The 24,357-nt window shown below is 41.6% G+C and overlaps 1 protein-coding gene across 2 annotated transcripts in view; it reads left to right on the top strand.

Moving 5' to 3' along the window:
• The window catches only part of EFNA5 (ephrin A5), a 283,524-nt gene extending 278,274 nt beyond the window's left edge, over nt 1-5,250 (top strand). For both annotated transcript variants that reach the window (XM_019940791.3, XM_019940789.3), the window contains one exon: nt 812-5,250. In XM_019940791.3, the coding sequence (XP_019796350.1) occupies nt 812-933 (122 nt within the window). In that variant the 3' untranslated portion in view covers nt 934-5,250. The remainder of the gene's footprint in view (nt 1-811) is intronic.
• Nucleotides 5,251-24,357: the final 19,107 nt, after the last annotated feature.

Below are 24,357 nucleotides of genomic sequence, written 5' to 3'. Positions count from 1 at the left end.
ATCCGAGTCAGAGGCAGTCTCATAGAACACTTTATAGCTAAATAAAAGAAGCTTACCTCACTTAATCCACTTTATTTAGAGGAAAATTTGCATCCACACTGATAATTTATGTGCCCAGCTTCAGCCTGACAAAAATAAAAATAGTCAAGTTCAAGTAATTTAATCCTGGAGATACAGGGTTTGTAATAGAAATAGCACCACAATTGATTCCTAATTGTAGGCAAGCCAGTGGGCACCGGTTTAGTTAGGTTTAGTGAGCACTATGTGTAGTTTAGTTAAAATGCTGTTGTTTTGGCATTTAATTCTTCACATTTGAAAATTCATCTAGACGTCCAACAACCAGGCGTTCAACACTAATCCTATGAAACCGCTAAAAAGAGGAAAAAGGGCAGCCCATTCTGGTTAACCACTAATGTGCCAACATTAACTGCATCCTGCCACCCCTGCCCCCGTCACTTGCTCCTCCCGGGCGTATTGGGTTTAAACGGTACATTCAGATACCAAGTTTGTGCATGGTGGGTTTGACTGCTAGCAAACCTGAGTAGCTCACGTGCCAGAGGTTACAGTGTGCACATTTTTCACCTCAGTTTTTAAGGAAAGTATTAAAATTGCCAAGAAAGTCCAATTTTCTCTGCCTCTCCTTTGTTTGCTGTAAATAATGAGTGATTATGCAGACATGAAAGTCAATGGTGGCACAAGGTTCATTACCCTACTCTGCAGAGGGTGGCGCGGTCTGTTAACAGCAGGCTGCTGCAAGAGAGTTATTAAGGATGTGAAATCTCATTGGAATGTGTGCTTTCTATTTGAACAGATGATACCGTACACGAGTCAGCCGAGCCATCCCGCGGCGAGAACGCGGCACAAACACCAAGGATACCCAGCCGCCTTTTGGCAATCCTACTGTTCCTCCTGGCGATGCTTTTGACATTATAGCACAGTCTCCTCCCATCACCTGTCACAGAAAACATCAGGGTCTTGGAACACCAGAGATCCACCCAACTGCTCATCCTAAGAAGGGATTTGTTATTGGTTTTTTGGCAGATGTCAGATTTTTATTTTCTTTCCTTCAGCCTGAATTCTAAGCAACAACTTGGGGCCGGGGGAGCTAACATAGTTGCTGCCTCCCTCACCTCACCCCCACCCCTGCCCTTGCCTTCTCTCACCCCTTGCAAATTAGATGGACTCCAGATGAAAATGCCCAGTGGTTATAGTGACACCCGTGGTCGTCTGCTCCTGTGCATTCTCCTCCAAGAGCTCACCTCCTGTAGCGTACTGTCAGCGGTATGTGGACGAGGAAGGATAGTGGCAGATGCAGCCGGTGATGGCGAGGCCCAGGAGGGTTTTCCTCTCCCACGCAATACTTACGCCTTCTCGTTCAGGACTGTAAGATGATCGTGCAGGGCATCATGTCACCATGTCAAGTCCAGAGGGGAGGGATTAAGACTAGATATAATATTACACCATTTCCTCTAGGAGTATATAAATGAACAGGCTTCTGAAAGGTTGAGACACTGGTTTTCTGTTTTTTTGTTTTTGTTTTTTTAAAAAGGTGACTGTCTTAAAGCATTCTTGACAGCAAAACTTGTGCTCCGTAAAAGAAGCCTTTTGTCTAGGAGGCGGGTCGAGTGCCGGAATGTTAGCACAGAGCAAGTGTGAAAACACGCTGCGTTGGGTGGGGGATATATATGTGAGAGTGCCTCTAATTGTTTTTGGTGACTGACTGGGCAGCGCACACCAGATTTTTTTTCCTTTGAATACAGATCACCATGGTGCTACAACTTTTTTTTTTTTTTTTTTTTTTAAAGAAACTGAAAGAGGCATTTTTACAAATAAAGTGACCTTCCCCGAGGCTGACAAGCCAGGGTTGATGAGTGTATACGGAATAGCTTTGGATACTCCTCTGGGGGAACGATGTGTACCAAGGAAAGGGTGTCAGTGGCCAGAGGAGATGTAATTTGGCTTTGCTGGAGCGCCAGTGTGCTGTGGCCTTTCCCTGACTCCCACTCTCATACCCACACTTTGCTCCACACTCCACGACTACAGGGGCTCAGACACAAACCCCTGTCCCCGGAAGAGTCAATACTACTTGGGAGGGCTAAAGGGAAATTTGGAATAAAAATTCCAAAGTCTGGAACGAAAAAATTCAAGAGTTGATTTTATATTCTTTCCCTTTCTGACACAGCCTGAAGCGTAGGGGGAACATATGTTTATCTGTGGGAGATAAACAAGATGGAGTCCCAAAGACTTTAACAAACTATTTTTTTAAAAATCCACTAGAATAGAATATACATTATTTAGATATACTTTATGCTGAGAGTGAGTATATATGCTTGTCCTATTTAAACCTGTGAGAAAAAGTGGTATCCCTTGATACATTTAGAAATATGGGGGGGCTGCCTTGTTTCATTGTAGGGGTGGGCAAGAGGACAGTAAATCAGCACGGCCAACAGGGATGTTCCCAGTCCATTACCAGGAAATGCAAGCCTTGGGGGTTGCTACTGGTGAGGCTGTCACGAACTTTGAACTCCAAAGCCTAGACAGGGAAAAGTGTCAGACCAATGGAAAAGAAAAGAAATCAAGCAAGCCTTTCTTGCTGTTGCAGGACATGTCAATAGAAACCATGCCTTTCAAAACAAAACAAAAAATAAATGCAATGATCGTGTAAGATGTGAAAAACTGGAAGCGTTCCAGCACAATAAGGACTTTTTTAAAACTGGGTTTTTTTTTTAATGTACATGTTTAAAAAGAGGGGTCATATTATGGATAGACTTCATGAAGGGGAATTTGCTAAGAACTGTGAGTAGTTCTGAATTAGAGAGATATGTGAATGAAAGGCAGCTGTGAAGGCACTGCACGCTGGAGAGTTGTACACATGTTGAAATGTAATCTGGGCTTACCCGATCCGTTTGGAGTGGATGTTAATGCTGGGTCTGTTCGCACTTGGAACCATGTGAGAGGTTGCCAGCCTCTCGGATTAAATCCCATTCCCCCAGACATCAGGAACTTCTCTGGAGTGGCAGAGTCTTATCACAGAAGGCAGCCACCATTTCACTGAAACAAAAGTTCACAGCATTGGATTATTTTTTGCATTAACTATTTATATACTCAGAACTCTCAGTAATACCCAGTAATACTTCTTTTTTATTAATAGTTAGTTACAGGCTTGTTGGTCCAGTGGGATTTGGGTAGGGGGAAAAAGATGCCTTCTAAAATGGATCAATAGAACCAAAATAATATTGCATGTTCTATGACCACAAGGAAATCAAATGATCCTGTAATGATTCCAGTTAGTCATAACTACATTATCAGTGCTAATTTCATTTTAGAAATGGTGACTTCTGTGGTTTTCCTAGCATTTGTCTCTAACAAATGATAAAATAATTAATTACTCATGGCCCTCTCTGCCATCGTCTTTCATTTTTCACAGTGAAATTAGACCCCCTCACCACTGTGCCACTACAAATTAAATGTAAAAAAAAAAAAAAAAAAAAAAAGCAAGACTATCCACACCAGTAGACAATGTGCTTCTCTACCTAAAAGTGACGTAATCGTAGGTAACGCTTGCCACGGAGTTTTCAAGAAGACGATTGGTATCGTGCAGTTTTCATCTTGTCCAAAAAGTGCTGGTGGCCTTTTGTGATGGTGTTAACAACCCTCAGGGGGCTTAGGAGGATGTCGACGCAACTTTGTAGCAGCTTTTAATTTCAAAAACAATTCAAAAGTATGAAGGGCAGCCTTTGCTGCCTCTCAGCCCCAGTCAGTCAAACCCCAGCGACCTTTGCCCCTGGTTGCCAAGGGCTTTGCAACGTGAAGCAGGGAAATAAGGATCTGTCTGTTTAGTGGATACCGTGTATCCTTTAATAGACCAGGTAATAGTTTGTGTTAGTTTAGACTATTGTTTTGTACTGTACTTTCTTGGGTGGCAGAGGAAAGAAAAGTAAAACGTTAAAAAAAACTGCATTCTTTAAATTCTGTATTATTAGCAACCTCTGTTGTATATAGTGTTTGATAATAAAATATTAATTTGATTCTTATGCCTTTTGTAAGTGAGAACAATAGTCTTTCAGGATACAAAACATGCATTGAGGCTTTGAAACATCCAATGTAGACGTGGCTAAGAAGAGTCACAAATGGCCGAGACACTGCTCCATACAGGACTCACGTGTGGTCACCGCCCTCCCAATCTTAAGACTCCACCATCTTGGGACCTGGAACAACATGACTTTTTTGATCAACATTTTGTCCTCAATGTTTTCAAGGTCTGATGTTGGAGCCCTGTGGTGTTTCCCGCCCCCCCCCCCCCCCGCCCCCGGCATGTTGGTTTGAAAAGGTTTAGGGAATTTAGTAAACGGTTCTGTACCTTGGTTTGGTCTTCCGTTTGTGGTGGTTTTCATTCTTCCCCAGGAAGAGTCTTGTCAGTATCATGTGCAGCCCAAGCATGGGAAAGGTTTCAAACCAGTTCATTTAGGAAGGTTAAATGGGGGTTCTTTCTCTCTGAGTCATTGTGAAAGGAAGAGTCACACAGTACCTGTGGACTTTCAGGGACTTTGTCTCTGGTGCCTTAGCAACGGCAGCAGCCATTTTTATTAGTTTCCCCAAAATTTAAAACAAGAAACAGTTTAAACCCCTTCCCTCCATTCACTGCTCTCAGAGCTGTGATCACTAGTTTTTCTTTTGGAAACCACCTCCACCAACAAACACTCCCGTTTGCCTACACTCCCCCCCCTTTTATTTCTTATGTTTACTTTTTCTGTCTCTCGACTTCCTCCCACTTTTTGGTTTTCCCTCAGAACCGTGAATGGGCAGGTCTGTCTCTGGTTTGGCATCACTGAGTTTTTCCCATGCATTTGCCCCAGAGCTGCTCGGATGTGAGACAAATCTCCCTACAATGGGCTTGCTCCCATTGTCTGTACAGTTTAATAGATGCTGGCATGTTGGAGGTTACCCATGAGTCCAAATCCGCTTTCCATGCTTACTCTTGACACCCCATTGAAGCCACTCATTGTGTGTGCGTCTGGGTGTGAAGTCCAGCTCCGTGTGGTCCTGTGCTTGTACTGCCCGCTTTGCAGTTCCTTTGCACTTACTCATCGAGTGCTGTTTTGAAATGCTGACATTATATAAACGTAAAAGAAAATGTAAAAAAAAAAAAAAAACACACACACACAAACAAACCCATATGATCTGTATTTGTATATACACGTGTCCGTACAAGTATACCTAAATAAAAATTAAAGATTTTCATCATTTTAATTGGAGCCCTCCTTCTACTTCTTTGTTCCTTGAATGACGCCTTTATTTCAGGGGCTACTTGTACTCTGCTGATTTTTTCAAAATCTTTGTGGACAGAAAAGATAATACGACAAGCACAAGAGAAGGCCTGAGAAGGTCAAAGAATGTGCAGGGTTTGAAATGGTCAAGTATCTAGGCACATTCCAGTTATTCTGATGAGAAGATAGTGAGATTTCAGTCTTGTCTCAGTATTTGAGCCTTAAAATAGGCACTATGACAAGCCCTGCATCCTAAAACAAGTGTTAAATTCAAGAGCTAAACACATTATGTTCTTCTACTTTGCATGTATTTATCTATTTTTTTCACCTCATCAAGACAAAGATAAAAATAATCAATTTAAAGCAAATATACTTCCAAAAGAAAGAATGACAGTAATGACAATAATCACCTCAGTACAATCCCAAGCCACAATTCTCACTACCAAGGAAAATTAATTTACTGCTGTGTGACCTTGGGCAAGTCACACAACATCTTTAGGACTCACTTTCCTTATCAGTTAATAACAAGGTTGTATAAGTGCTTTGATTTTTTAAATATTGCCCTTGCTGGACAGTGGGAAGCCCATTCTGCATCGGAGTGATGTGAGTTTTTTGTCTTTGATGATGACATTGCTATAAGCACAATTTGAGAATTTCATCTGTAGATGGAAAAAGCATCAAATGTCTGACAAAATAGACACCTAATGCATTTCAAGACTTGGCTTTAATTATACCATGTTAACATTAAACTCATTGAAAGCTTTTTATTATACTTAATTATTTGACAGGGCACTAAACACTAATTACAACTTACTGTAACCTTTTCTGCTAATGAAGAATGACAGCTTTATAGAATGAGGAACAACTCATTAAAAAAAGATGTACTGCACTACCTATGTGATATTTTCAAACCAGAACAGCATTACGTGGTCATTTTCATCATCACCATCATCATCAAAAGCATTTAAGTGATCATGACATTGTGCTCAGCGCTATGCAGAATAAAGTTAATGTTTACAACCTGTACTTGTAAAGTTTACAACATAAGGCAGACATTACGTGTAAACATAACATGGTAACGATCTATAGAGAAAATATAAAATTCAAGCATTTTTATTATACATAAATAAGAAAGGAGATAGATGAGGAAAAAAAGATCAGGATTTTAAGATTAGAAAGCTTAGAGTTAAAGGAAATTATCTTGTCAAAATGGGGTTAAGAGCTTCTTACAAAATAGAAATCTTGGTGGGTTAAAAAGCACTGTGGGCTTAAAAAGGACAGTAAAGTGCCTGGAGTCAATTTTCATAGTAGCTACAAAGGTGACTCTGGAGATGAGAAAACCTGAGTATCATTGAAGCAAATTATGAGGAGACTGGTCCAGAGAAATCACCTTAGTGCCCTAAGAAAGTAGGGGAAGCGATGAAAAGATGACAACTTCAGATTCTGCTTTAGAGAATAATCATACACCTGTTCTGGAAGCTGAGACTGTATCTACATTGAATTGTGAGCTGTCCAGGATCTCAGCCAAGATGAAGCCTACATTTTCTTAGATTAGAGCAAAGGGATAAAAGTGCAAAACATTGAAAAGTGGGGACTAAGATCATCTGAAAGTGGCTGTGAGTCCCTGATTAAAGAGGCCAGTTCCTGATAGATAGTGCTGCACACGTAACAGGAAAGCAGACAGGACCGGAGATAGGACATAAGCAGTGCTGCAAGAACCACACTTCGGTAGCAAAGTATTTGGAATTCTCGAGTCACCTAAGTTGTTATACAAAAAGAATCAAAGGAGAAATTGTGGTAAGACACATATATGGATTTGAATCTCTTATCCCAGTGATAATGATTAGAATCTTACACCTCTTATTATAGGAATGTGTATAACCTAAGTGCCATAAAGGAAGTTCAAGATAATTCTGATGAGCTGCTCATTGACCATTCTAACAGTTTTTTAGGAACTATTGGCAAAACAGTTTCTTAGAGATTGTTTGCAAAGCTTAGTTCCATATTCTGCTGATAACATAAGCATACTTCAGGAAAGCTCTGGCAAAAATGCTGTGAAAAGCATGATGATTTTTGCACAGTCCCTCTGGAAAACAAGTGTTCTGAAAATGATTGAAAATAACTAATCAGGCCGATATTCTCCATCAGTTTTTAGTTTGATACATTCCTCTATATTGGTCAAGTTGTTCGGTGGTTAAATACATATGTGCGCCTATTTTTAAAATGGAGTTGTAAGTGCTGATGGACCCTGTAAGCAGTAAATTTGCAATAATTCTGTGTCCTTTTTAAAATATGGATGATAAATGAATGTACAAGATTCTTTTAAAAAGGCAAGAAATTGCATTGCCCAAGGAATTGGTCAAGAGCATCACCAAGGGTTCATTTGCTTTGGGGAAGGGGTGATTAGCCAACCACTCTTAAAAAAAAAATAGCACCTAAGTAAAAACAGTGAGCTTGTTGTACAGATGCTGCTTCCAGGCAAGTTCCCTCCCTCCTTTCCCCTTTCCAAACAGAAAGCAGCTTCTAAGCCCTTCCTATACATGATGTCTGGAGTGGCAGAAGAAAGAGGACCAAAGGCCTCAAGTACAGCACATCCCAACATAATGACCCTTTTGACAATTCCCGTCAGAGATCGTCATACTCTCTTCCCAAGAACTGCAGTACACTCTAAGATAAAAGCATGATTTCATTAGTTTTCATTAAAAAATCACCCCTGGTTCCATTCTAAGTGTCCCATGAGTTCTGCCATCTTGCTCCCAGCAATGGCACTACTTAGTGTCCACCCTGAAGGAAGATCAAATAAAAAGAACTTTCAGTTCCTCTTCTTGCTGTCTGCTTTTTGACTCAGTTTAAGTCCTAAATATGGGGGTTTCTGTAACATTAATAAAAGAAACATTTTTAGTAACAACCCCTATCACAACACCCTGGGACGAGGATGCCAGCATCAGAGCCACAGTGCGGACATGGGAGGACCTGACAATTTGGGGTAAAAGCACTACCCCTGATGCTGTCACTGAGAGTTAATTCAGAAGAATTCAATCTACTGGGTGGCTCTCTGAGTCAATAACGTGCTTTGAAATATCCTGGATTTTAGTCATGATTATTCAAGCAAGAACTTCATGTCACTTGGTAACACACGGATGCTTGTCGATCTTGACAAGAACACAAAGAGAGGGACCAAAAAAATCTCTAAGATTACAATGGTAAAGTAGAACAAAATATTTTTGCATGCTGTTTTGTTCACAAGTGCCAGGTGCTCCCTCAAACTGCATATATCATTTGAGATGCAAGTAGCCAAAGTCATTTTCTTTCCATCACAGCCATGAAACAAGTCAGTAAAATACAAGAACATGTTTCTTCCTACACACGTCTTAGAAAATGCATTTCATCAACACCCTATCCTCTCCTTTTGTGTTCAGAGCTTACTCTGTTGGGCCAAACAACAAAAACCCTGATTTGTGTAGCAGAGAGTGTGGAACACATAACTCCCCTGAAATCTGTGCTTTGCTTTACTAGCGCTGGACACATTTTCTGCAGTAGACAGAACAAGAAGTTCTGTGTCTTTTTTTATTCTTTCCTAAAGACAGTGTGCCAGCCAGCAAGCTGATTCCATTTATTTCTCCTACAGGGAGTCAGCGTGTTCCTTCTCCTGGAAGATGTAGGTACTTAAAATAGTAATAGGCTTGTGGTTTACTGAGAGTATTTCATCCCAAGATCTTACGGGCATAAAGAAGAAAACACAAACTAATGGCTCTTTCCAACAAGCTTGGGAAGAATTAAATGGAAAGGAGGACTGTCACCATTCTTCCCTGGAGATACAAGAAGAAAGCGACTTAAGTCAGGGAGCCCAGGGAAAGATCCAGAGTCAAGTTGACCCAAAATGTGGACAGAGGCCCCCAGTCTGTTCCTCTTCATTTCTAATAACTTGATTAAGAGCTCCAGCAAAAGGAAAACAAATGACATGTTTATCCCATCTTTGAGAAGTTTCGAACGCAAAGCAGTTGGAAGAGGGGCACTAGGCAACTTCCCCAAATCTTCTTGTCTGTGAGTCAACTGTTTTATTATACAAGTGGACTTTTTAAACAAAACTTTAATTCTGTAATTTCTCAAGACAGTCCCAGTTTCTGTGCATATTCAAACCTATCTAAAACTTAGGAAGAATTTAAGAGAAGAATAATTTGTATCATCTCCTCTTTCATTCGTTTTCCCCTGACTTACATTCACACACTCACACTTTTACATTTTTTTCTAGTTTTATGTTTTCACAGCACTTTTTTTCTTGACATCATCTACGCTAAGCAGTGTAAGGACACTGAGGGTCACTTGAGATACACTGAAACATCAATCTGATAACATCTAAAGCCATAGGGCAAAAACTTAGTGGTTAAAAGAAATCCTGCTAGGGGACGGCCAGCCAGGCCCTGTGGTGTTCACAGATCTGACCACAGCATGGATAATTTCCCAGAGCCCAGCTGTAGATGGAAAAGTTTCTACACTGGCAGGGAGAGTCACTTGACATTTTGAATCCTTGGTGTCTTTTCCTCAACTCAGCTGACTTTCCCACCCACAGAGTACCCCAAGTTCTGGAGCCAGACAGAGCCATCGTTACATCAGTGTTCAGGCCTACAACTTGCTTGAGCAGTCTAGCTGGCTAAATATGAGGGTGTGGGCTATGAGCACCAGAGGATTGGGCTCTGTACCTCCAAAGGGCTGACTAGCCATGGCACGAGGATCCACAGAGGACTTCCGTGAACTCTCTCTCTAGGTTTAACTTAGTCTGGACCGGAAACCAGCGCAAATTACACACCCTCCATTTACTTCTACTTCAGAGTTGAGGTTACCATGAAATAGAGTGCCCTGCATTCTGTGTGGGTCCTGCCCATCCCTGGTCCCTGTCAGTATTCAACAAAGCAAGTTACTCTCCCTGGCAAGTGACAGCTCTGCCCCTTGTAACTGGCATGGAATCAAGTTTTTAACTTGACTTGAGAAGTGAGAAGAATTCAGTACCAGCTAGAGGATTCATTAGCAAGCTGAATCAGTTTTAGCTGGAATCTGTATGGCTGTCCTCATCTCTTAGTTCGGCTTTTTTTTTATTTTTCTCTTATCATCGATCCGGTCCACAAGACTTATCAACTACTCTGTTTACTGAGGACACCAGGCTCCTTTGCTAGGTTGTTCACAGCCGGCTCACACAGCCCACTGCTCTGGCCCAAATTTTGACAGTTCCATAGAGAGGAGGGAAGAGTGGGGGAGCGCTACATTTCCACAGAAACTGACCAAAACTCCCCAAAATGCCATGGGGAAGCAAAAGCATCAGCAGAAATGGAGTCATCAGGAAGCTTAGTTATTGTGTGCAGTGGGTGGCCTTTCAGCAGCAGCCCCCCAAGTACCAGAAAATGTTTTCCATTCAAGCAATACGGGAAGAACCAAGAACCTACCTCAAAGGAACAGACATTCATGTTTCTGGTGGGTGATTTACAAAAGGGAAGATGGATTTTTCCACTCACTACAATATCTTCTCTGCTTCTAATCCCATTCTCTGCCCTGATCAAGTTTTATGGATGTATAGGCAGAAACAACTGAATGATGACTATGTAATTGGACATAAGGAAGAAGGCTTTGTCTAGCAAAATCCTGTAACTGGTACTGCACGTCTGTGCTGCCCACTGTGGTCACAGAATCTCGGGGCAGTTGTCATCGGGAGACCCTCCCACTGGGAAATCTACATGAGACACTGAAGCATAGTCATGCAGTGTGCCTGAAATCCCTCTGAGGGGGCTGACCCGTGCCCGTCCTAACCCCTACCCCCAACATCTGTGACATCTGTTCATGGCCTTGCAGAGCACACCGTTTAGCGGGAGTTCACATTGTGAGGAAGGATCTCTGGCTTCCCTCTAAAGAAACAGGCCTAGACCTCCTTGAGACCAGAATACAAATTTATATTCCTCAGAACAACTTGTTCCCATGGAAGTTAGTGGGGATTTCTTCTAGTCTCCTGTGGAAAGTGACTCCAGGGAACTAGAGAAAACAGCTGGAATCACAGCAAGTTTTTCATCTTTTTTTTTTTTTTTTTTTTTTTTGTGCGGTACGCAGGCCTCTCACTGCTGTGGCCCCTCCTGTTGCGGAGCACAGACTCCAGATGCGCAGGCTCAGCGGGCCCAGCCGCTCCGCGGCATGTGGGATCTTCCCGGACCGGGGCACGAACCTGCATCCCCTGCATCGGCAGGCGGACTCTCAACCACTGCGCCACCAGGGAAGCCCAAGTTTTTCATCTTAAAATGAGATTTAGCCTTGCTGTGGACTGCATGTTTGCATCCCTCCAAAATTCATATGTTGACACCCTAGTCCCCAGTGTGATGATATCTGGACATAGGTCCTCTGGGAGGTGATTAGGTTGTGAGGGTAGAGTCCTCATGATGAGATTAGTGTTCTTATAGGAAGAGACAGAAGAGAGCTTGCTTCTACCTGCTCTCCACCATGTGAGGACCCAGCAAGACAGCCAGAACAAACCAGAAGAAGGCCCTCACCAGAACATGGCCATGCTGGCACCTTAATCTCGGACTTCTCAGCCTCTAGCTGTGAGAAATAAGTTTCTATTGTTTAAGTCACCCAGTCTATAGTACTTGTTGTAGCAGCCTAAGCTGACTAAGACTTCACGTCATAGAATACTAACTTGCTGACTCTACCACAATGGCTTGGTTTTGATAGATCGAGGAAAAAAATCTACTGGAAAAGACAGAGGGAAAGTAAGATACACCATGCCTTAGAATCCAGAATCCAGCAGGGATGCTGTTGGCAAATAAATGATATCAAATCACAGGCAGACAGCAAGTTACTTCACTTCACCTAAAACAAGCTCCAAGAAAAAATATTAAGATTCTCTTATTCATTTAGCTATATTTTATGGCGCACCTACTATATGCCAGAACCTGTGCTAAGCACTGTGGGTATTTTTGAATAGGAGACTGACTGGCTTCATCCAGATAAAGCTCCCAGTCATTATGGGCTGTACATATCAGTTATAGGGCCTGTCACATCCACAGTCCCTTCTCCAAGGAAACCAAAGGAGGCAGTTCTCGGAAGCCATGTCATATACGATGTCTTCACATCCACGGTCACAGCTGACTGGACGGGCACTGGGCACCTGACTCAGAGGCAGCCAATCCAAAGGCTAGTCAGTGTCCTATGTGTGTCCTTGCAAAGGAAAAAAAACATCTCTGCCTTTACTTGCTGTTTAGTAATTACCCAGGAACATTAGTATGGCCCTTTTGAGAGAGAATATAAACAGAATGAGTTGGGGGCAGGGGAGAAACAAAAAAGCAGCAGATGTACAGAAAACAGTTTGGTCACATTTCTTCTAGCAAAGCCCTAACTTTTACCTGCTCAGTTCCATAGGGCTGCTTCCTGAAACCCAGAACCACTTTCGAGTTCCAGTCACTGTAAAGCCTGGTCATTATCTGGCTTCTATTTTGAAGTGTTCATGAGATTCTGATTCCATTACTGGCATAGGCATCCTTAAAATAAGCCCTCATTATTTGAGCTAGCCTGAGTGAATCATAGTTCCTTGCAAGCAAAACAGTCTATTAAACAAATATGATAGGATAAGAGGGGTACGAAGAAAGTGCAACAGAAGCACAGAGGGAGTAATTAACATTGCTAGAATTTTCAAAGCCTGATTTTGAATTTCAGTGTGATAGTACCAAAGAAATTTGCCGTATTTCAAAGGTCACCACATCTAAATTGACACAATGAATTATATAAAATGATACATGTGATTTTCTTGAAGACTTGTACTTTTTTTTTCTTTTGGTGGGGTCAATGTAAAAAATGGTGAAAAGAGCCTCTTCTCCCTGCTGATACCCTGTATCAGTTGATACAGAGAGGAGTTCCAAGAGTTAAGTCTCCAGTTAGAGAGTATTTGAGATGGGCCAACAAACAACGAGACAACTGCCAAACACCACCGCAAATGAGCTCAATGATCAACAGTGGAAAAAAGGACCCACTCGAATTCCACAGGAGCAGACCAAGGAGAACCTTCTTTAACTGGTCCTCTGTTTGGGAACCAGGAGCCCTCTCCTATTAACATGTGACATTTCCTTAACACAGTGATGTACACGAGCAGCCAGGCTAATACTTGGGTTGGTGGTAACTTGTTTCTACTTAGCACAAGCTCCTCAGGGAAAGCAGAACCTGCTGAGCAGTCTCGATTGTACCCAGTATTTTCCAGCACCTGGTAGCCGTTATGCAGGGAATGAATCCCATTATCAAACATAAATGCTGTCAGAATGGCATGGAGGAATCCTCAACTTGTGCAGGCAAGGGCCATGAAACATATTGGTATAAATATTTTCTCTCTACAAGCTCATATCTTTTAAAAATTCCTTTTCAGTGGTGAGAATCCTTAAGCTGAAAAGGCAGGAAAGAAACGTTTCAAGGCATGAATTTGTGGTACGAAACAAAAAGATGTCTCCACTGGTTTAAATCTGTGTGCTCTGAATGGGAGGGGGTGGCCGTGGGGAACACTTTATTCCAATTCTACTTGGCTGCTGCCAAAGTTTGCTCGTTCTCTTTGACTCCCGTGAAAAGCTCTCAGTACTGATGGAGAGTGCACAGTTTAGATTAACTGGATTAGAAGAAGGGAGAGAGATGGATATAATTCTTTCTTAGACACTAAAAATGGGATGGCTGTCTACTATAATAAGACCAAGAAAGGAGCCATGCTTATCTCTACTCCAACCTGATGTCAGTAATCATGCAGAACATGAGAAGAGAGGTCCCTGTTAACCAAAGCAGGGGGTTTGTCTGGCCTTTGTAGGCTCCTGGATAAATCCATTAGCACCGCAGCCTCGTGAGCCCCTCTCTGGTAGTACAATGTTTACCCGTATCTTCTGCTTGACACAAAAGCACCATCAAGACAAAGCCGAGGGACGTGTGGCTCTTCACTGCAAGGCAACGCCACCCCTGCTTATCTCTGTTAATTATTATTTATAGTCTACATTTGTTTTCAGGTGAAAATCAAATAACAGAAAGTAGAAAAGCCACCCTGCATTTCCTGAGCTCTGGTCTCATTAGCCAGATTTCCTTAAAACTCTTGGTACTTCAGAGTTTTGCCAAGTGGCTAAATGAAATGCACACAATTGCAAAGTGTTATGAATATTTATGATGGTTTAATGATGGGATTTTTTTGCATCCATGAATAATAAAGATTCTAACAAGAACAGATAACAAGATGGGGACAAAACAGTGAAGTGGTTAATACAAGAACTGCTCTTGGAGGGATCCCACTGAGAACAGCAGGAGCTGCGGCCTCTCCTCCTCTCTCACCAGAACCAAGTGCAAAGCAGGGGCACAGAGGTTAGCCTATTTTCTCCACTCTTTGAACAGATATCTTCAGCTAAAATAGGCATTTTATCCCTACTTTGTGCCTAAGCTCATGGTGTCCTCTGGAGGTAAGGGAAGCTCAGAGTTACAGACACTGTCGTCAAGTGACCTTACACTGCTAACAGTAGTATTTGTTTCAGGCTTCGGTCACCAGCAGAATTTGCTGCTTTGCCTCTTCTGAGCCACTTACTCGTTAAAAAGCACTTGGCCGAGGCTAAAGCTGCTAGGCCCTTGCTCTGGAAGCTGCTGACTCTCTCACAAACCTCAACCTGGGAAGGGCCTTCAGCAGAAGTTTCCAAAAGGTAAACGTTACAGTTGTTATCCCCACCAGCATTTCATGTATTAAAGGCAAAGAATTCCCTATGTGAACCTGCCAGGCTCTGGCATGTAAGGCCACTCTCTGTCTCAGTTCCTACTCTCTTGCAGCCTGCCTGGCAGTGACTCAAAGGACAGCCACTGACATAATGAGGGATTAGATCAAGGAGCTCTGGGCTAGCTGCCACCTTTGGCTTAGGTGATTTACTCATGTGAAGCAAACCGTCCCCATCCCCCAAGATCATTCATTCAGTCAGTAAATATTTATTGAGCACCTATTACATGCCACAAAACGTACTAAGCGTGTGTGATACATCAAGGAAGAAGAAAAGCAATGGTCTTATGTCAAGAATCTTACAAACTGGTAGGTAGGAAAGAATATAAAACATAAGCAAACCAAGTAAATGGTGGATCCTTGATAAAGTGACTCAGGCAACAAGGAAATAGGACTTCCATGCTTATCTTGGGTATAGGCTCGCTTGATGTCATAAATTCCAGGAAAGTTGTATGAAAATCAAATGATGTTTTTAAGTCCTTAAGGAGCATGTGTCTTTAATACAATCACATGATGAATACCTTCCTTAAATAATGACCGCGTCCTGCTTTATCTCCTTTGGGAGTCTGAATTTCCATATATTGAGTTTGGTATACACAGACATAAATGTCCACTCTACATAAACTGTACTTGGGACTGGAAAACAAATACCAAACAATAATATTGCCTAATATTTGGTTAACCCTTGTGTTGGGAAATGCACAATCACGCTCATAAATCTATTGATGCAAATTTATGGGAAAACAATTCTCATCTGGAAACTCATTTAAAGAGTAAATTAGGTGCAGAGAAAGAATGTCTGATAGGCCCCTATGATTCCTTCACTCACTCTCCAACTCTATATTCCTCACCAGTATCTCACACAGTCCGACTTCGCTGCCTGCCTATTTTATTAAAGCCTGCTGTGTGGGAATTTCCTTTCTCTGCTTTACTAGCTACCAAGAAAACCCTGTCAGCGTGATTTTTCACACATTTTCTCTTCCTGCATTCTTCATTTCAGTGAAATTTCATCTCCCTGACTCACTGTCAAGTGTTTCACATCTGAAATCACACTCACTCGTAATCTCAAATAAAGCGCAAAAAGAGGAAGTCACAAAAGGAGAAATTACAGACCAAAGTCCTTCTCTCTCCAATTACTCAGACATTAAGCAAAAGCTACATGGGAATTGCCCACTCAAGACTGAGTACCAGCATCTACAGAGCAGATTAGTCTTGGCACACAACATACCGCATTCCACAGCCCTTCTCATGGAGCACACACATCTGTCTAGGTATTAAAATCTGAGGAACTGATGATAGGTGTTTCATAGAGCAAAGAGTAATTGGGAACTGGATTCGTACAGGATAGACCCTGGATGGCCTCCCCAGGGAATCAGAAACAGAGCTAGAGGAGGGAAAGCTAAAAGGGAAGGAGGAAGAAGAAAGGATGGAGAAGAAGAAAGCCTAATAGAAAAGAGACTAAGTAGCCTTGGAAGAAAAGTCTCTGCCTTTGCCACCTGACTGGCAGGAAAAACTCAAAGATCTCTTAGAAGAAATAAGCAGGCTTCTTCTTTTTTTTTTTTTAATCATACAAAACAAAAAGCTTAATCACTCCAAAGGCTGCAATCTATGTAGGTGCATTCCAATTCCAATGGACCTAATTCCATGGACTAGGAGCACCAACAATTTATTTTTGCACCATGTACAGTAATAGCTGACAGTACCAAAAAAAAAAAAATGATTATAACATCACAATAACGTTAAGACAAAGAGCAGGACCTCAGGTCTGACTTTTGCTTCTGATGTGTATGGTGGTCACACTTGGTCAGGTGGAGATCCAGTGTAACACTTAGCTGGACATGAGTCCTACTATCAAGGACTTGATGTCTAAAACCATAGGAAAAACATCCATGACAGAGATTGGAGGAAAATGACCATTTAAAATAGTTTGTGTGGGGCTTCCCTGGTGGCGCAGTGGTTGAGAATCTGCCTGCCAATGCAGGGGACACGGGTTCGAGCCCTGGTCTGGGAGGATCCCACATGCTGCGGAGCAACTAGGCCCATGAGCCACAACTACTGAGCCTGCGCGTCTGGAGCCTGTGCTCCGCAGCAAGAGAGGCCGCGATAGTGAGAGGCCTGCGCACCGCGATGAAGAGTGGCCCCCGCTTGCCGCAAGTAGAGAAAGCCCTCGCACAGAAATGAAGACCCAACATAGACGTAAATAAATAAATAAATAAAATAGTTTTATAAATAAATAAAATAGCGTGGTTATCTGGGGTCAGAGGCCAGTGGAAGGAAGACTTTCTGCTTTCTTGCTCCATTTATTTCAGTTTACAAAGGATGAGCAGGAAAGGATGTGTGGGAGAGAGAAAAAGAAAAGAATGGAAAACCTAAGGCAATGATGATCTGTAGAAAAATATCAGCACTAGTCTGTGTCAACTCTTTCCATTCAATGGGTATTTCATCAACTAAGGTAATTAATTCTTAATGATTGCTTTTCGTGGCACTGAAGTATTAAGGTCATGGGGAAAACAGACATGGACCAAAAACCTATGTGGAAAAAATTTACACAGTTTTAAAAGGAAAGTTAATCAATCAAATAAAACAGTACTAAGTAGTACCATAATGACTAATTTCAATCTAATTGTGGTTCCCTTGATCCCAAGCATGTACTTTGAGATCTCAAAAGATGGGCCAAGTCTAAAATAAAGGTACATGATGGAATCCACAGAAACCACATGAGACAGGTTCAGAGTGACAGACAGGTTTAGAGTGACAAACAGATGGTCCTAATCCCGTGAGAGACTTAGTTGTATCTAAACTTGCCGTCTTACTAAAAATGAGTGAGATGCTGATTTCTGTTAGCTTCTTGGTACAAATTAATAGATCACTAGTTCTGGAATCAGAGAAACATGAGTTTGAGTCTTGTCTAGGCCACTTACTTACAGGAAAAAAATTTCCCCACCTTTTCACCCATAAAGGACTGGTAAGGAGACCTCCCTTAGATGCAGTTATTAAAAGAATTCTATAAGACATTATATGTCAAATAATAACCATGGTGACTGGCTCATGTTAAATGTTCAATAATAACTATCACCAACAAGAACATTTAAAACAGTATCTAGGAAATATTTGAACATAGTAACTAATTCCTCCTACTTTGCCGTTTTGTGCTTATCTTCTCCTGTTTTCTCTTCCTTTCTCTTTCCTTACCCTGAGATGCAAATGTGTAGCTTTCCCAAATTCTACCGTCATCTCTATTGCTTGTCATACTCCTTAAGAACAGAGGAAATGATTAAAATGTTCTTGTCTGACAGAATTACGAAAGTTCTGCAGGTGGTACACCTGAGATGACAGCTTTATAAAAAGAAACCCATCAGAACATATCCTGCCAAATGAGAATCTCTTGCTTCTGAACAGTCCCTCTGGAATTCATACATGTACTCCCAATGTTGCTACCCTTGTTTAAAAAGTTTTCTCAACATTCCCATTTTGTAAATGTTTTAAATATCTTTCAATGTCCTCAATGATGATAAATTTGTGTGCTTTGAAGTTGCATTTAATTTTGAGAAATAGCCAAAAGTTCTTGAAAGCAAAGTACAGAAGGTGATCTATCTGTGTAGTACTGTTTTTAAGCAAAAATGAGATTTAACTTGTAAAGCATCGATGTAATTTTCTTGCATGGATTTTAAACATTTCTGAGGGAAGGTCCAAAGATATTTTGAATAAACTCAGTATTTCTGGAATCAGTACGAGTTTCTAAAGTTATTCCTTTGAAGGACAACTATTTTTGCTACTTAACTCTCTTTGTGTTTGTTTAAAATACACAGTCACAGTCATCACTTTATAGACCCAGAGATGGTGACATTCCTCACATCTGTAATATATCATGTAATTAAAAATGTGTGAAAAAATTTAGCAATTAGAAATTTTAACTATGGAGTAGATCAGATTTCTTATTTTTCAGCTCAAGATGTGCATTTTATATGCTGTGTGAAAGTACTTGTGGCCTAATGGAAACATTCTGGTCTAGAAACTAGTTAATAATACTTGTAAGGCAAGTGAAGGTTGATAGCATTCAACACGGCAAACTTCGGTTCCTGGGCATCTTATTTACTAGTATTTTTTGGTAGTACAATAAAAATCTCCCATAATCATGGTCAACCCAAGGTGTACAGGATAGTATACTTCATGAACAATCAAAAAAAAAAAAAAAAATGTGGACTTCCCTGGTGGCTCAGTGGTTAAGAATCTGCCTGCCAATGCAGGGGACATGGGTTCGATTCCTGGCCCAGGAAGATCCCACATGCCACGGAGCAACTAAGCCCGTGTGCCACAACTACTGAGCCTGCATGCCACAATTACTGAAACTTGCACACCTAGAGCCTATGATCCACAACAAGAGAAGCCACCACAACGAGAAGCCCGTGCACCGCAACAAAGAGCATCTCCGGCTCGCTGTGACTAGAGAAAGCCCACGCACAGCAATGAAGGCCTAACGCAGCCAAAAAATAAATTTAAAAAATTTTAAAAAAATGACGAAGGTTCTGGTTCAAGATGGCAAACCAGACACATGGATACATTGAATCTGCAGTTACATACAGAACAATTTCCTCCAAGAAAAACTCCAAAACTAACTGAGTGACACCTATATACCAGGCAAATGGGGAAAATCCCACAACAAAGTAGGTAGGAGAGGCTGAGACACAATATTGCAATAAACCCCACTCCCAGCTAAGTGATCCCACAACAAGAGGGATTTCAAAACCCTGAGCTTCTCCCAGAGCAGCACAGGCTTTGAAGCCCACATCTGGCACACCAACTTTTAAAATCTGCACCTGAAAGACAAGCTCCCAAAACATTTAGCTTTGAAAGCCAGTGGGGCTTGTGTCCACGAGAACTGCAAGGCTATAGCAAACTGAACAGCAGTTCTTAAAGAGCTCACATGTAGGCTCACCCACGCCAGGACCTGACTGAAAAGCATCCAGACATTCTGTGAAAGATGCTTATTTGCTTATCTTAAAGTATAGCCCTGAGGGGCAGGCATCTAATTTAACACACATCCAGGGACCTACTGCTATATTCTCTGAGGACAGGGGCCACCTTTACACTCTCTCTTTACCTTATTCCAGCTCATCAGTATCTCTGAGAGAGGAGCTTGTACCTTCATCTAGCACCCCAATTTTTGCTTCTGCCACCCAGAGGACAACTCTAGATTGCCTGGCTCTGGTGACCAGGAGAGAGGCAACAGACTGTGGCATCCAGTCTTTCAGTGAAAGAGGTCTATCAGTTTTTCTTCAGAGCAGAGGCCTGAGGGGCAGATGTCTAATTAAACACACATCTAAGGGCTGACTGTAATCTTCTACAGAGACTTTGGAGGACGTGCACTATCTTCATGATATCCTTCTGCCACTCTCCCGAGCATCAGTAACTCCCAGAGGGGGGCCTGTACATGCACCTTGTGCCCCAGTTTTTATGTCTGGTGCCCAGTTTTTTGGTTGCCATCCAGGGGTGCCCTTGATCACCAGTGGAGCTTGTGTTCACGAGTTCAATGGGACAGTGGCAAAGAAACAAATAGTTCTTACCTGGCAATTACCCCATGGCTAAGCACAGAGGGAGCAAATAGAAAAACCCAGCTCCCTGTCTCCTCTGAAAGAGGTATATTTTCAGGCATTAAAATCTATGACCTGAGAGTCTGGTTTCCAATCAGCCTGAATCTAGATGCTGACTGAGATCCTTCCCTTTGGGACAATGACAGATCTTGGCAAACCCTCAACTACAGGGAGTCACTAAAAATAAAACAGGCTGATTGGAAAGTCACAAAGGTTTGAGAGATAACCAAGAGCCAGGGCAGATCCTTCAGGATGGGGAGATGTTGCTCTTTTATATAATGCATAGATACCAGCTGAGAGTCAAGCAAAATTAAGAAAAAGAGGAATATGTTCCAAAAAGAGCAAGACAAAACCTCAGAAAAAAACCTTAGTGAAATGGAGATAAGTGATTTACTGGATAAAAGCTCAAAATAACAGTCATAAATATGCTTACTGAGCTCAGAAGAACAGATGAGCAAAGAAAATGTCACTAAAGACATACAAAATGTAAGAAAGTATCAAATAGAAGTCATTGAGCTTAGGAATACAATAATTGAACTGAAAAGCACAATAGAGGGGTCCAACAGCAGATCAGATGAAGCAGAAGAAAAGAAAAGTGAACTCAGAGACACAGTAGTGTAACTCATTCAATCAGAGAAGCAAAAAGAAAACAGAATAAAAAAAAGAGTGAAGATAGTTTAATGGAGTTATGGATATCAAGCAATCAACATTTCCATTTTAAGAGTACAGAAAGAGGAGAGAGAGAAAGGAGCAGAAAACTTATTTGAAGAAATGATGGCTGAAAACGTCCCTAACTTGTGGAAAAAGACACCCAGATCCAAGAAGCCCAGAGAGTCCAAACAAGAGAAACCCAAAGAGACCTACAATAAGACACATTATAATTAAAGTGTCAAAAGTTAAATAAAAGGAAAGAATCTTAAAAGCAGCAAGTGAAAAACAACTATGTACAGGAGAACCCACATAAGATAATGAGCAGATTTTTGAACAGAAACTTTGCACACCAGAAGGGAGTGGTAAGATATCTTCAAAGTGCAGAAAGAAATAACAAACAAAAAACAACTGTCAAGCAAGGATATGCTACCTGGCAAATTTATCCTTCAGAAACGAATATGAGATAGAGAGTTTTCCAGATGAGGAAAAGGAGTTTATCACCACCAAACTGGCCTTACAAGAAAAGTTAAAAGGACTTCTTTAGGCTGAAAAGGGGCACAAATAAGTAAGAGGAAAACATATGAAAGTATAAATCTCATCGATAAAGGCAGGTAAATAGTAAAACTCAGAATAATCTAATGTTATAAAGTTGATAAAATAATCACTCGTAAAGCTAATATTAAAGTTAAAGGACAAATTAGTAAAAAATAGTTATAACTATAATAATTTGTTAAGGAATACACAAGAAAAAAGATGTCAATTTTGACATCAAAAACATAAAACATGAGGGGGGTTAAAATGTAGAGCTTTAGAAGGTGACCAAACTTAATATGTTATCAATGTAAAAGGACTGTTATAAATATAAGTTATTTCCTGTAAGCCTCATAAGCCACAAAAGATAAAAAGAATGGAAATTAACATATCATTACAGAAAATTATCAAATCACAAATGAAGAGAGCAAGAGAAGGAGGAACAGAGGAATTTTCAATCATCCAGAAAACAAACAAAATGGCAATAAGTCTTATCAATCAGTACTTTAAATATAAATGTACTGGGACTTCCCTGGTGGCGCAGTGATTGGGAATCTGCCTGCCAATGCAGAGGACACAGGTTCGAGCCCTGGTCTGGGAAGATCCCACATGTCGCGGAGCAACTAAGCTGCAACTAAAAAAAAGCCCATACGCAGCAATGAAAACCCAATGCAGCCGAAAATAAATTAATTAATTAATTAATTAAAAAAATATATACATATATATATAAATGTACTAAGTTGATCTCCAGTGAAAAGACAAAGTGGCTGAATGGATTAAAAAAAAACAACAAAAAAGACTCAACCATTTGCTGCTTACAAGAGACACACTTCAGGTTCCTGTTTGGTTGAAGGCTTCCCTAATTAGAGACAAGACGGCAGAGTAGAAGGACTTGAACTCACCTGCTCTCACAAAAACACGAAAATCACAACTAACTGCTGAACAATCATTGGGAAAAAAAAATAACAAAAAAACAACAAAACAAACAAACAAAAGAAAAACACTGGAACCTACCAAAAAATGTATCTTACATCAAAAGACAAAGAAGAAGGGCTTCCCTGGTGGCGCAGTGGTTGAGAGTCCACCTGCCGATGCAGGGGATGCGGGTTCGTGCCCCAGTCCGGGAGGATCCTGCATGCCGCGGAACAGCTGGGTCCGTGAGCCATGGCTGCTGAGCCTGCGCGTCCGGAACCCGTGCTCCGCAACGGGAGCAGCCACAACAGTGAGAGGCCCGCATACCGCAAAAAAAAAAAAAAAAAAAAAAAAGACAAAGAAGAAGCCACGATGAGAAGATAGGAGGGGTGCAATCGTGACAAAATCAAATTCCATAACTGCCGGGTGAGCCACCCAGAAACTGGAAAATAATTATATTGCAGAGGTTGCCCCACAGGAGTGAAAGTTCTGAGCCCTACGTCAGGCTTCCAAGCCTGGGGGTCTGGCATCGGAAGGAGAAGCTCCCAGAGCATCTGGCTTTGAAGGCCAGTGGGGTTTGATCACAGGAATTCCACAGGACTGGGGGAAACAGAAACTCCACTCTTCGAGGGTGCACACAACAATGTCTTGTGAGCACCAGGACCCAGGGGAAAAAGCAGTGACCTCATAGAAGTCTGGGGCCAGACTCACCTGCTGGTATTGGAGGGTCTCCTGTGGAGGCAGGGGCCTCTGTGGGGACAAAGACCCTGGTGGCAATAGTTCTGGAGTACTCACTGCTGTGAGCCCACTTGAAGGCTGCCATTTTCTCAACGAGATCTGGCCCCACCCAACAGCCTGTAGGCTCCAGTGCTGGGATGCCTCAGGCCAAACAACAAACAGGGTGGGAACATAGACCCATCCATCAGCAGACAGCCTGCCTAAACTTGTCCAGAGTGCACAGCCACCTCTAAACAGACCCCTTGACATGGCCCTGCCCATCAGAGGGACAAGACCCAACTCCACCCAGCAGTGGGCAGGAAACAGTCCCTCCCACCAGGGAGCTTGCAAAAGCCTATTAGACCAGCCTTATCCACCAAGGGGCAGACAGCAAAAGCAAGAAGAACTACAGCCCTGCAGCCGGCACAACAGAAATCACAATCAGAGAAAGCTAGGCAAAATGAGATGGTAGAGAAATATTGTGCAGACAAAGGAACAAGATAAAACTCCAGAAGAAAAACTAAGTGAAGTGGAGACAGGCAATCTATCCCAAAAAGAATTCAGAGTAATAACAGTAAAGATAATCCAAGAGCTCAGAAAAAGAATGGAGGTACAGACCAAAAAGATACAAGAAATGTTTAACAAAGAGCTAGAATATGTAAAGAACAAAAAAAAGAGATGAACAATTCAAAAACTGAAATGAAAAATACACTAGAAAGAATCAATAGCAAAATAAATGGGGCAGAAGAATGGATAAGTGAGCTGGAAGACAGAATGATGAAAATCAGTTCCATGGAACAGAATAAAGAAAAAAGAATGAAAAGAAAGAGGACAGTCTAAGAGACCTGTGGGACAACATTAAATGCACGAACAGTCACATTATAGGGGTCCCAGAAGGAGAAGATAGAAAGGACCTGAGGAAATATTTGAAAAGGTA

The sequence above is a fragment of the Tursiops truncatus genome, chromosome 3, assembly GCF_011762595.2.
Source record: "Tursiops truncatus isolate mTurTru1 chromosome 3, mTurTru1.mat.Y, whole genome shotgun sequence".
In the NCBI taxonomy this organism is placed as follows: Eukaryota; Metazoa; Chordata; class Mammalia; order Artiodactyla; family Delphinidae; genus Tursiops; species Tursiops truncatus.
This window is presented reverse-complemented; position numbering and strand designations above follow the sequence as displayed.